The sequence below is a fragment of the Bos indicus genome, chromosome 1 (assembly GCF_029378745.1).
Source record: "Bos indicus isolate NIAB-ARS_2022 breed Sahiwal x Tharparkar chromosome 1, NIAB-ARS_B.indTharparkar_mat_pri_1.0, whole genome shotgun sequence".
Classification (NCBI taxonomy): domain Eukaryota; kingdom Metazoa; phylum Chordata; class Mammalia; order Artiodactyla; family Bovidae; genus Bos; species Bos indicus.
In genome coordinates this window covers 137,352,302-137,366,540 of record NC_091760.1, presented here as the reverse complement: position 1 = coordinate 137,366,540, position 14,239 = coordinate 137,352,302, and the positions used below count along the sequence as shown (strand labels likewise).

Here is a 14,239-nt window from a genome sequence, read left to right as displayed (position 1 = left end):
TGTGCTATACAGTAGGCTATATACAAGTTATCTATTATATACATGTGTGTGTGTGTATAATGTGTATATGTCAGTCCCAATCTCCCAATTTATCCCTCCCTGCCGCTTGCTCCCTTGGTCACCATAGCTTGTTTTCTACATCTCTGACACTATTTCTGTAGTATCTTAAACAACTTCTAACTGTGCCTTTCAAATTCTATCAGTAATGCTGTCATCGATCTATTTTGCATTCTATAAAACCGGCTCAACATTTATTGTCCTCAGAAAGCTTTCCATAGGACACCTTTAGAAGACTGCTTTACAGCATTGCATTTTAGAACTTAACAGGCTAGTTCTAAATCATAGTAATCTGCATTTGTTAATATGCTGCTCTTTTGAGCAGTATCCTTCAAATAGTTTATGTGTTCCCTTTCTAAAACAAGAGACACTCTTTCTTTAGAAAAGGAGCTTTCTACTTAAAAGTTTTCTTTTTTAATTTATATTTATGGTTGTGCTGGGTCTTTGTTTTGCGCCCCGGCTCTCTGGTTGTGGAGAACGCGGGCTGCTCTCTGGTTGCAGTGCACACGCTCCTCATTGTGGTGGCTTCTCCTGTTGTAGAGCACAGGCTCCAGGTGCATGGGCTTCAGTAGCTGGGTTGCTCGAGTTAGTTGCTCTGCAGCATGTGGAATCTTCCCGGATCAGGGATCACACCATGTCCCCTGCATTGGCAGGTGGATTCTTATCCACCGGACCACCTGGGAGGTCCCAGTTTTACTATTATAAATGCATGCAGTGTTATAGAAGGATAATAGATTCTGATAAATTGATGGCCAGATGAAACTTAGTTTAATTCTAACTCAATTATAAAACAATGACTTTGTTTTTTGAGTAAGAGTTCTTAACTGTTTCCTATGTACAAATATACCAAGACCCACTTTTATTAGCATGCTCCTACTTTCATCAGCCCACATGATTATAATTTATAATTTGAGCTATATGACCAACACGGGTAAAAGTTCTATTTTTTTTGATTTATGGCAGAGTGGAGTACTTTTTAAGTGTCAGTATAAAATTATCACAAAGATGAATGTTTCATACACTAAGGTAAAAAAGATCTTAAACGACCTTAGAAGGCAATTTTAAATGCAAGTCAAAATATTATGAAATTAGGTTTGCTGCTACTGCTAAGTCACTTTAGTCGTGTCTGACTCTGTGGGACCCCATAGACGGCAGCCCACCAGGCTCCCCTGTCCCTGGGATTCTCCAGGCAAGAACGCTGGAGTGGGTTGCCATTTCCTTCTCCAATGCATGAAAGTGAAAAGTGAAAGTGAAGTCACTCAGCCGTGTCCGACTCTTTGCAACCCCACAGATTGCAGCCCACCAGGCTCCTCCGCCCATGGGATTTTCCAGGCAAGACTACTGGAATGGGGTGCCATTGCCTTCTCCAGAAATTAGGTTTACTCTGCTGCTAAAGCAGGCTACCAGAAAACATATGGTATCCTCCCAAAGTGGAGGACGATTTTATTCTGCACATTTTAAAATGCCAAAATATTAAAACTGGGCTCACAACAAACACTTTCATATTTCTGGTCACAGAAAAATTTGCCTAAACACAAAGCCACATCCCACATTTCTTTAGTTCCTCCATAATAACCTCAAGAGTGCACAATGGGAGAACGTGACTGATTTGCTCTTACCTGTCATACAGAAGCAGGAGGCAATATTCCCTTGAAGAAGAGGCTCTAGCCACTGCTGCTTCTGTTTCTCACTTCCATATAGGTGGAGCACCTCCATGTTCCCTGTGTCTGCATGTAATGAAGAAAAGCATTAATTTTGCATTTAAAAATGTACTAATATGAAATCCAAACTTTATATAGATAAGAGACATGAATCTTTCTAATATTTACTAACAAAAATATTTTGAAACATAATAGATGAAATCAGGTGTGTTCAGGGTGGCATGGCCATAGACTAAACATAATAATAAATATAATTTACAATGAAGGTATGCCATAAGCAGTCATAACTACATGGCATTTGGTGCCTATTATTCAGCTTGTTCTGAATCACAGACACTTGTCTACTTCATCCCAATGAAGCATGGTTCTAGTGAGTTTTGACTCAATTAGGACTGAGGAAAATAATTTACTGGCTAACTTTTGCCTGTTATCTTGCAAATATACTCTGCTAGGAACTAAAAAGCCTCTTGATGAAAGTGAAAGAAGAGAGTGAAAAAGTTGGCTTAAAGCTCAACATTCAGAAAACTAAGATCATGGCATCTGGTCCCATCACTTCATGGGAAATAGATGGGGAAACAGTGGAAACAGTGTCAGACTTTATTTTTGGGGGCTCCAAAATCACTGCAGATGGTGACTGCAGCCATGAAATTAAAAGATGCTTACTCCTTGAAAGGAAAGTTATGACCAACCTAGATAGCATATTCAAAAGCAGAGACATTACTTTGGCAACAAAGGGTCGTCTAGTCAAGGCTATGGTTTTTCCTGTGGTCATGTATGGATGTGAAAGTTGGACTGTGAAGAGGGCTGAATGCCAAAGAATTGATGCTTTTGAACTGTGATGTTGGAGAAGACTCTTGAGAGTCCCTTGGACTGCAAGGAGATCCAATCAGTCGATTCTAAAGGAGATCAGCCCTGGGTGTTCTTTGGAAGGACTGATGCTGAAGCTCAAACTCCAATACTTGGGCCACCTCATGCGAAGAGTTGACTCATTGGAAAAGAGTCTGATGCTGGGAGGGATTGGGGGCAGGAGAAGGGGACGACAGAAGATGAGATGGCTGGATGGCATCACTGACTTGATGGACATGAGTCTGAGTAAACTCCGGGAGTTGGTGATGGACAGGGAGGCCTGGCATGCTGCAGTTCATGGGGTCACAAAGAGTCAGACACGACTGATCGACTGAACTGAACTGAACTGAAAGTCCTTGAAGGCATCCTTGATTCTTCCATTAATACCCCAAAACCAACCAGGAATCCTTTTAGCTCTGCCTTCAAAATACAGTTAGAATCTTTCACTTCTCACTCTTTCCACTGCTACTTCCCTGAACAAATCCCTATCATTCATCACTCAGGACCATCACAACAAGACTCCCTGCTTATATCCTTCTCCTTTTGTTAATTCTCAACATGGCAGCCAAAGGAATCCTTTAAAAACTGAAGAGAAATCTTGTCATTCCTCTGCTCAAATGTCCATTTCATTAAAGTATAAGCTGTCATCTGCTTGTTAAGTCCCAACATATAAAGAAGACCCTTTCCCTCTGATATCTTTTACTTTTCTTTCCCTGCCACAATAACCTCCTTGGTTATTCCTAAAATACACCAATCACATTCATGCTTTAAGGCCTTTGTACTTTATGTTCTCTATGTTATGAAAATTCTTACCCCAGATCTCAGCATGGCTGACTCTCTCACCCTCTTTAAGTCTTAACTGAATGTCAGGTTTTCAATAAGGCCTATCCTGTGCCTTTCATCTTAATAATAAATTGTAATATATATTCCCCATCTCTCAGCATTCCAGCACTTCCCTACCTTGCTGGGGTTTTTTCTTCCAAAGAACTTTCCATCTTCAAACTTACTGTAAAATTACTTATTTAATCTATCTGGTGTTTATTTTTGTTTCTTTCTATTAGAATGTCAGCTCCATGATGGCAGAAAACTTTGTGTATTTCATCATCTATCCCGAGTTCCTAAAATGGTACTTAGCATATAGTAGGCAACTGATAAAGAATGAGCAAGTAAGTGGAGAGACAGTGAGGCTAACCAAAAGATTTTAAAACTCTATTCATTCCAACTAACCACAGATACATTTAATACTGAGTCAGAAAATTGGAAATTTTATAATGCCAATCCCTTTGATCGTAACTTCTATTCACTAATACTCAGTGTAATGATGTTTAATAAAAGAATAATACAATGAGAACATTAGATCCATTTTTTAACATTTAAATGAAAGTAACTAAAAAGTAAAATTACAAATTTATAAATCAATGACTTTGTGTAGGAAAATTTCCTTGTCAAAAAATAGAGAAATTGTAAACACTGCTTAAAATATCTAAGAATTATGTTATGATTTAAAATAATGTTGTAACCTGGTGCTTGGCAGTTAAAGATATCTGGAGCAAAAAAGCATTTTCCTGTTTCTTCAGCAATCAAGGCATAGTCCACCTGGGTGAGACCGCTTACAGCTGGCAAAAACAAGTTCCAGAGGCCTTCTGCTTTGGCCATTTCCTGTCAAGATGATGAATATACCAGAGTGACCATAATTTATCACAACCTCAAATAGTTTACCTTTAAAAGATATTGGTATTTATGCCTTTCAAACTTATGAAATTACTTCATCGTATCCTACAATGTGCCGTCATTAACTCATTATAAATCAACATTTTCTCAATGGTTAAATAAATGACTTTTCCACAAAGCTTCCTTATATTTGGCTGAAAAACTAAATTTACTTACTTGAGTGCTTCCTACTGAATCATAGCTATTATAAAATCTCTTCCATTTGAGTATAATTATGCCAAATACACTATTTTGTGCACTTCAATTTCTAACATGTGTTAACATTTGAAAACATGAATTTGGATTAAGTCTATGTGGGACAAATACTCTGCCTCAGCTTCAGTCTCAAGTGAGAGTGTTGATTGTATTTTTAATTTGAATAGCTATAAGAGGCTGTCTTCATTACATATCACACACAACACACTATGTAAATTAATTTGTATATTACAGATTCTATTTTTAAATTTCTTTTTAAAAAGTATACTTGAATAACTATCCTCTACATATATAACAAAAGTTATAATTGATATAATTATCCTCTACATATATAACAAGAGAAGTGACAACAAACTAAGTTCTCAAATAAAACCTGCATATAAATTGTCCAGTTTTAAGGTTCTCTTATTTTTCTTACCTTGAGTTTATCAATTACTAAAGGTTTTTTCCACTTGTCCACTGAATTTTCGTTTTGAACACAGAACTCAATTACCTCCTAAAAGTATAAAAGGATAAAAAAGTTCATTAGTTAGAGTTAATAAAAGTAATGCCATAAGCTGCTAATATCCAAAGTAAATAAACATATTTAAGTGAAAAGCTCTTTTAGCTGCTATTGAATCAGTAAAATTTCTTTCTAAAATCAGACACAGAATTATAAAAAATTTTACTTTTTTTTTTTTTTTTTTGCATATCAGGCATCCTAGCTTTGGTAGAGGGAAGCAGTGATCTCCAATCCCTCCTCTTGCCCTATTTGTGACATTTGGTTTTGCTTCCTGACTCCTGCCTATGTGGCCCATTGGAAACGAGGGCCCAGGCTAAGACATATAATTATATGTGTAATATATAATCATATGTAATATATAGTTATAGTAAATAATACAATATTTTATTCCTCACAAAATTATGCTGCCTTGGTATTAGAGAATTAACTTTCAAAATCCTACACCAAGATTTGAGTGTACCATTTTCAGTAAGATGGCATACTGGATGGTCATAGAATCCTCTCCCAGGGTAATACAACTAAAAATGCTGGGTAAAATATTAAAAATAATTTTAAAAATACATGTAATAATACATAGCTGTGCTGAAAGGAAAATAAGGAAACTCCTCAGAGGCCAAGAATAAAAATGTCTGACTTTAGGCATGAGTGAGCACTGGAACCAAGTTTGTCTGGAGGGTGTAGGCTGATCCATATTAGCCTAGATCCTAATTTCCAATGGGCCACATAAGCAGGCAAAACCAAATGTCAGAAACAGGGAAAGAGGAGGGATCAGAGACCACCACTTCCCTGCATCAAAGCCAGGATGCCTGATCTGCAAAACCTAAGTGGAAAAAAGTAGAAAATAAAAACAAAAAGCTGAATAAGACCATTCACAGGATGGAACAGAAAAAAGAAACATTTCTAACCTGCAGCCTGTCTTCAATCAAGTTTGAGATCTGAATTCACAGACCTATGTGGCCCTAAAGATTCAAGTCAAAAATTAAGTTTACAGTGTTCCTGGTGACAGTGCCTAAAAGTACTGCAGAAGCAAAAGCAAATTCACTCTGGAGGAAAATTCTTTTTAAAAAAAGTCTTGACTAATCCTTGCAGATAAAATTCCATTCCAAAGAACATGATTCCAGAATGAAAAAAACTAAACACTCAAGGTAATAAGCCACCATTAGCAAGAATTAGCAAAAACAAAAGTTTAACAAAATAGAATCATACTCCCAAAGGCCACAGATAGAATAATGATTAAATACAGAATAAAAAGTATTTGTGTCCAATAGATTCCAGGAATAAAAGAAGGAATTAAGAGGCCGACAAAGGACTATCAAACTTGGGTAGACAAACCTGAAAAAGACTGAATACAACTTGAGGCAAAGAAAAACCATAGTAATTAAATTCAAAAACACAATGGCAGTGATTCTCAAACTTTGGTGGGCATCAGAATCACTTGATAAAATACAAGGGTTCAGGCTGTATCCTTCCTCGATGAGTCTCTTGTGTATTCCTATTTTTGTAATCTTAACTAGCTCTCTAGGCAATTCTCACACAATCCAAATAATGAGATACACCCCTCTATGCAAGGTTGAAAGATGGACTAGTTACATTCAAATAATAATAAATTGAAAGAAAGATCTGAAGAAATTACTCCTTTCTTGAATGAAGCACAGAAATTCAATGGAAGGAAAATATGAGTGGTTAAAAGATATGATGGATACAGAGAGAATCATTACTTCCCTTTTCAAATTTGGAGGGGGGGAGGAAAAAAGAAAGAAAAATAGGCATTTACTAGCAAATTCTCATTAAAGGATTTTGATCCAAGAAGGAACATCTGGGTTGTAAGAAGGAATAGTAAATAAATGAAGTGATAAATACAAGGGTAAGTTGAAATTTAACAACTAGCTACATAAAAACAATAACAGTAATCTCTAATCTGTGAACTAAAATATTGGACTATAAGGACATTTTCCAATATTTTGCTCTTAAAACAACGCTGTACTTATTTCCTACATACAGGCTAATAGAATTACTGAAATAAGGCTATGAACATTGGTCAAAACTCTGTATTAAAAATTGTTTTCTAAAATTGTTCCACCAAATTACAGTCATATAAGTAAATATGCTAAAATGTTTCTTTTATTGAAGCATGGCTAATCTAAAACTTCAAGAAGACAAAGGATGGCTCTTTCACAGGCACCACAATGAACAGTACTTGTCATTTCTGTCAGGAAGTAAGTTAAGTTGGAAGACTTCCTGTTTATGGTTGTTACTTATTATAATTTCCATCCCTCATGTTGCCATGGAAATAGTAATGCAATTGTGTTTGATAAGAAATGTGTTATGTAATACGTGTACAAATTCGCATCTGTGACTACCTCTGTTTGACTCTATAGTTGTGAGAAATTACACTATGCCATTTGTCAGTTCAGTTCAGTCACTCAGTCATGTCTGACTCTTTGTGACCCCATGGACTGCAGGACATCAGGCTTCCCTGTCCATCACCAACTCCTAGAGTTTGCTCAATCTCAAGTCCATAAAGTCCATGATACCATCCAACCATCTCATCCTCTGTTGTCCCCTTCTTCTCCTGCCTTCAGTCTTTCCCAGCACCAAATGAAAGTGAAAGTTGCTCATCATGTCCACTCTTTGTGACATCATGGACTGAGGTCCATGGAATTCTCCAGGCCAGAATCCTGGAGTGGGTAGCCATTCACTTTTGCAGGGGATCTTCCCAACCCAGGGATCGAACACAGGTCTCCTGCATTGCAGGCAGATTCTTTACCAGTTGAGCCACCAGGGAAGCCCTCCATCAGGGTCTTTTCTGATGAGTCAGTTCTTTGCAACAGGCGGCCAAAGTACTGGAGCTTCAGCTTCAGCATCAGTCCTTCCAATGAATATTCAGGATTGATTTCCTTTAGGATGGACTGGTTGGATCTCCTTGCAGTCCAAAGGACTTTCACTTGTCTTCTCCAACACCATAGTTCAAAAGCATCAGTTCTTTAGTGCTCAGTTTTCATTATGCCATTGATATAATTATTTAAAAATTTGTATTATTTAATAGTGAAAAGTCAAAGTGGAAGTCGCTCAGTTGTATCTGACTCTTTGCGACCCCATGGACTGTATAATCCATGGAATTCTCCAGGCCAGAATACTGGAGCCTTCCCTTCTCCAGGAGATCTCACCAACCCAGGGATTGAACCCAGGTCTCCCATATTGTGGACAGATTCTTTACCAGCTGAGCCACAAGGGAAGCCCAAGAATATTGGAGTAGCCTATCCCTTCTCCAGGGGATCTTCCCGACCCAGAAATTGAACTGGGGTCTCCTTCATTGTAGATGGATTCTTTACTAACTGAGCTATGAGGGAAGTATTATTTAATACTTCTGTTTAAAGTCGACTGATTTGGAATTTTGCAAAATCTATATGTTGCAAAGAGTCGGACAAGATTTAGCGACTAAACAACACAACAATATGTGGTATGGTAGAAGTCAGAATTAAAATAATTTATCCCAAATAATCTTTCTTTAATTCTTAAAGTATGAAAAAATAGTTTATTGATGGAAAAGGAAAACAGAAAATATGCTTGGTGCCTGATCAATTATCCCCAGATATCACCTTTAATATTTAACTTTCTCATTCACTGACAGACACACTGCTTTGGAGTATGTTAGTTCATAGTCTTAAATCTGAGCCTATAAGTAATTTTGCAATATAATACATTTTTCACTTTAAACTTAAGTCTGTTAGAAAAAAAGAAGCAAGAATTCTTCCCTAATATATTATTAGATTCAGTAAAAAATATGACTAATGTTACCATTATATTAAAAGTGTGTTCTCAAGTATGTCATGTTGCTAGTTTCTGTTCTACATGCTATTTTAAGACTTCTTATTCATTTTAAATAAGAAGAATTGCCTTTATTTCATTTCCTTTTTTCTTCCGGTTTTATTGAGATATAATTGACTTATAGCACTGTATATATTTAAAGTATACAGCATAATAACTTGACTAACATACATCATGAAATGATTATCACAACGTTTAGTGAATATACACATGTCATATAGATATAAAATTAAAGAAATGGAAAAAATTTTTTCTTTCACACATAACTGTAAGTTGTATTTATCATGCTGTATATTACATTCCTAGTTATCTATCTTATAACTGGAAGTTTATACCTTTTGATTACCACCAATTCCCTCTCCCTCCCCTCTAGGAAGAATTACCTTTAACATTTTAATGGATAATGGGTTCTTATGTTCTTACTTTATGATATCCAAAGAATTTTAAAAGGTCATTAGAAGAGCATAAATTGAACCTTATTTTTTTCCTGTTATAAGTTGGGAAGATACATAAAGTATTAAGAAAAAATCATCAGGAATCTTACTACTAAAGATATGTAATATTAAGATGTTAGTGTATTAAATGATACAATCTTATTTTCTAGATATGACTGTTCTAGTTTTTATAAATATAGTTATAATCATAGTGGACAGAATTGTATAGGTTTTCTCACCTATTTTGAAAAAGCTAATTACTTTTCCCCAAGCATCATTTCAAATGAGTGTGTTCAGAAATAGGGATTAGTACTGTTCAGAATCATTCTACAGGATAAAACATTTACAGATGTTAGTACAAGTTTTTAAAGGAAGAAAAAGCTCTCATTAGATATACTTTAAATTTGAAAAATCTGCAAACAGAAAATGGTTATGGCTTTCCTTGCCACACACAATGTTGACAAATCTTTCCTTTAAAACTATAGACTGCTTTTTCTAAATTTATCACAAAGCATTTTATTGAAAATTCTTTGTAAATATTTTAGTAGCTGCATTAGATGAGGTTCAGCAGATGTATCATGATCCAATTCGTAACACCTCTTCTGTGCTTCCCTGGATTGCTCATTTACATTTAGGAATGAAAGAACAAGGCTACTTGGTTTTCTCTGCCACTTGACTCTCCTTTGAATAAATCAGGTAGGCTGATAGGCAAGCTGGGGTCTACACCAAATCCCCCACTGGGGAAAAAAAGGTGGAGAACTCTTCTCTGGACCACTAACCATCATATGAAGCCCTGGTTTTTTGAAAACAGATCATCTGCTTTTTTAGAGTACTCTGGCAGCCTTCTGTATGGAGCAATCACTGCTGCTACCCAGTAGTGTTAGAAACCAGCCCAAATAGCCCACATATTACAGGTTTATTTATCAATCAAATATCTTGATTTCTCTTCCTCTTCTCATTCTTGCTCTTCATAACAGGCAATCATAAGGGGTCCATTGTAAAAAGAAAAAATTGGTTACCACCTGTATTAAAGACCGCTCACTTTGAAATTCTCTTGAAATGTGGCTTTCTGTTAGGGTTTAGTCTTTGGTATGATCATTCTGCTTTCCAAATCCAATTTCCATTCTCTTTTCAAAACCTTTAGTCCTCTGATGTGTACTTCTCCTATTTTTGTGCTTTTAAAAATACAGTTAAAAAATTTATTGTTAATTCAAGGGGATTTTATTTGTCCAAGATTTCAGTCTGCCATCTTCAACTCAAAGTGTTGTATTTTCTTTTTAAAACCTCAAAGTTCAGAATTTTATTTTATTTTTAAAAATTTTAATTTTACAGGGAGTAGAGTTGATTTACAATGTTGTGTTAGTTTCAGGTTTAAAGCAAAATGATTCAGTTATACATATACATATTCTTTTTCGATCCCATATTGGTTATTAAAGAACATTGAGTAGAGTTCCCTATGCTATACAGTAGGTCCTTGTTGATTATCTATTTTATAGATAATAATATATATATGTTAATTCCAAACTTCTAATTTATCCCTCTTCTTCACTTTTCCCCTTTGGTAAACATGTTTGTTTTCTAAGTCTGTGAATCTGTTTCTGTTTTATAAATAAGTTCATAAGTTCATTTGCATCATATTTTCAGATTCAACATGTTAATGATACCATATGACATTTGTCTTTCTGTCTGACTTCTTTCAGTTAGCATGATAATCTCTGGGTCCATTCAGGTTGTTGCAAATGGCATTATTTCATTCTTTTTTATGACTTAGTAATATTCCACATTCAAGATCAGGAGGGGCAGTGGTAAGGAGATACCCTCGTCCAAGGTAAGGAGCAGCAGCTGCACTTAGCTGGAGCAGGCGTGAAAAGATACCCCATGTCCAAGGTAAGAGAAACCCAAGTAAGATGGTAGGTGTTGCAAGAGGGCATCAGAGGACAGACACACTGAAACCATAGTCACAGAAAAATAGTCAATCTAATCACACTAGAAACATAGCCTTGCCTAACTCAATGAAACTAAGCCATGCCATGTGGGGCCACCTTAGACGGGCAGGTCATGGTGGAGAAGTCTGACAGAATGTGGTCCACTGGAGAAGGGAATGGCAAACCACTTCAGTATTCTTGCCTCGAGAACCCCATGAACAGTATGAAAGGGAAAATGATAGGATACTGAAAGAGGAATTCCTCAGGTCATTAGGTGCCCAATATGCTACTGGAGATCAGTGGAGAAATAACTCCAGAAAGAATAAAGGGATGGAGCCAAAGCAAAAACAATACCCAGTTGTGGATGTGACTGGTGACAGAAGAAGGTCTGATGCTGTAAAGAGCAATATTGCATAGGAACCTGGAATGTCAGGTCCATGAATCAAGGCAAATTGGAAGTGGTCAAACAGGAGATGGCAAGAGTGAACATTGACATTCTAGGAATCAGCGAACTAAAATGGACTGGAATGGGTGAATTTAACTCAGATGACCATTATATCTACTACTGTGGGCAGGAATCCCTTAGAAGAAATGGAGTAGCCATCATGGTCAACAAGAGAGTCCGAAATGCAGTACTTGGATGCAATCTCAAAAACGACAGAATAATCTCTGTTCGTTTCCAAGGCAAACCATTCAATATCACAGTAATCCAAGTCTATGCCCCAACCAGTAACGCTGAAGAAGCTGAAGTTGAACAGTTCTATGAAGACCTACAAGACCTTTTAGAACTAACACCCCGAAAAGATGTCCTTTTCATTATAGGGGACTGGAATGCAAAAGTAGGAACTCAAGAAACACCTGGAGTAACAGGCAAATTTGGCCTTGGAATACGGAATGAAGCAGGGCAAAGACTAATAGAGTTTTGCCAAGAGAACACACTGGTTATAGCAAACACCCTCTTCCAACAACACAAGAGAAGACTCTATACATGGACATCACCAGATGGTCAACACTGAAATCAGATTGATTATATTCTTTGCAGCCAAAGATGGAGAAGCTCTATATAGTCAGCAAAAACAAGACCGGGAGCTGACTGTGGCTCAGATCATGAACTCCTTATTGCCAAATTCAGACTGAAATTGAAGAAAGTAGGGAAAACCACTAGACCATTCAGGTATGACTTAAATCCCTTATGATTATACAGTGACAGTGAGAAGTAGATTTAAGAGACTAGATCTGATAGATAGAGTGCCTGATGAACTATGGACTGAGGTTCGTGACATTGTACAGGAGACAGGGAGGAAGACCATCCCCATGGAACAGAAATGCAAAAAACCAAAATGGCTATCTGGGGAGGCCTTACAAATAGCTGTGAAAAGAAGAGAAGCGAAAAGCAAAGGAGAACAGGAAAGATATAAGCATTTGAATGCAGAGTTCCAAAGAATAGCAAGAAGAGATAAGAAAGCCTTTCTCAGCAATCAATGCAAAGAAATCGAGGAAAGCAACAGAATGGGAAAGACTAGAGATCTCTTCAAGAAAATTAGAGATACCAAGGGAACATTTCATGCAAAGATGGGCACAATAAAGGACAGAAACAGTGTGGACCTAACAGAAGTAGAAGATATTAAGAAGTGGCAAGAATACACAGAAGAGCTATACAAAAAAGATCCATGACCCAGATAATCACGGTGGTGTGACCACTCACCTAGAGCCAGATATCCTGGAATGTGAAGTCAAGTGGGCCTTAGAAAGCATCACTACAAACAAAGCTAGTGGAGGAGATGGAATTCCAGTGGAGCTATTTCAAATCCTGAAAGATGATGCTGTGAAAGTGCTACGCTCAATATGCCAGCAAATTGGGAAAACTCAGCAGTGGCCACAGGATTGGAAAAGATCAGTTTTCATTCCAATCCCAAAGAAAGGCAATGCCAAAGAATGCTCAAACTACCAGACAATTGCACTCATCTCACACGCTAGTAAAGTAATGCTCAAAATTCTCCAAGCCAGGCTTCAGCAGTACGTGAACCGTGAACTTGCAGATGTTCAAGCTGGTTTTAGAAAACGCAGAGGAACCAGAGACCAAATTGCCAACATCCACTGGATCACTGAAAAAACAAGAGTTCCAGAAAAACATCTATTTCTGCTTTATTGACTATGCCAAAGCCTTTGACTGTGTGGATCACAATAAACTGGAAAATTCTGAAAGACATGGGAATACCAGACCACCTGACCTGCCTCTTGAGAAATTTGTATGCAGGTCAGGAAGCAACAGTTAGAACTCGACATGGAACAACAGACTGGTTCCAAATAGGAAAAGGAGTATGTCAAGGCTCTATATTGTTACCTTGCTTATTTAACTTCTATGCAGAGTACATCATGAGAAACGCTGGACTGGAAGAAGCACAAGCTGGAATCAAGATTGCCAGGAGAAATATCAATAATCTCAGATATGCAGATGACACCACCCTTATGGCAGAGAGTGAAGAGGAACTAAAAAGCCTCTTGATGAAGGTGAAAGAAGAGAGTGAAAAAGTTGGCTTAAAACTCAACATTCAGAAAACGAAGATCATGGCATCTGGTCCCATGACTTCATGGGGAATAGATGCTGAAACAGTGGAAATAGTGTCAGACTTTATATTTTTGGGCTCCAAAATCACTGCAGATGGTGAAATTAAAAGACACTTACTCCTTGGAAGAAAGTTATGACCAACCTAGATAGCATATTCAAAAGCAGAGACATTACTTTGACAACAAAGGTCCATCTAGTCAAGGCTATGGTTTTTCCAGTGGTCACGTATGGATGTGAGAGTTGGACTGTGAAGAAGGCTGAGCACCAAAGAATTGATGCTTTTGAACTGTGGTGTTGGAGAAGACTCTTGAGAGTCCCTTGGACTGCAAGGAGATCCAACCAGTCCATTCTGAAGGAGATCAGCCCTGGGATTTCTTTGGAAGGAATGATGCTAAAGCTGAAGCTCCAGTACTTTGGCCACCTCATGCAAAGAGTTGACTCATTGGAAAAGACTCTGATGCTGGGAGGGATTGGGGACAGGAGGAGAAGGG

General features: G+C 37.3%; 1 protein-coding gene across 1 annotated transcript in view; it reads right to left on the bottom strand.

Annotated features, from left to right (window-relative positions):
- Window positions 1-14,239, bottom strand: part of ACAD11 (acyl-CoA dehydrogenase family member 11) — a 119,223-nt gene that overhangs the window by 47,363 nt on the left and 57,621 nt on the right. Inside the window, exons 10-12 of the mRNA XM_070771095.1 lie at window positions 4,909-4,986; window positions 4,085-4,223; window positions 1,677-1,784 (exon numbers count right to left, since the gene is read on the bottom strand). Of these exons, the coding sequence (XP_070627196.1) occupies window positions 1,677-1,784; window positions 4,085-4,223; window positions 4,909-4,986 (325 nt within the window). The remainder of the gene's footprint in view (window positions 1-1,676; window positions 1,785-4,084; window positions 4,224-4,908; window positions 4,987-14,239) is intronic.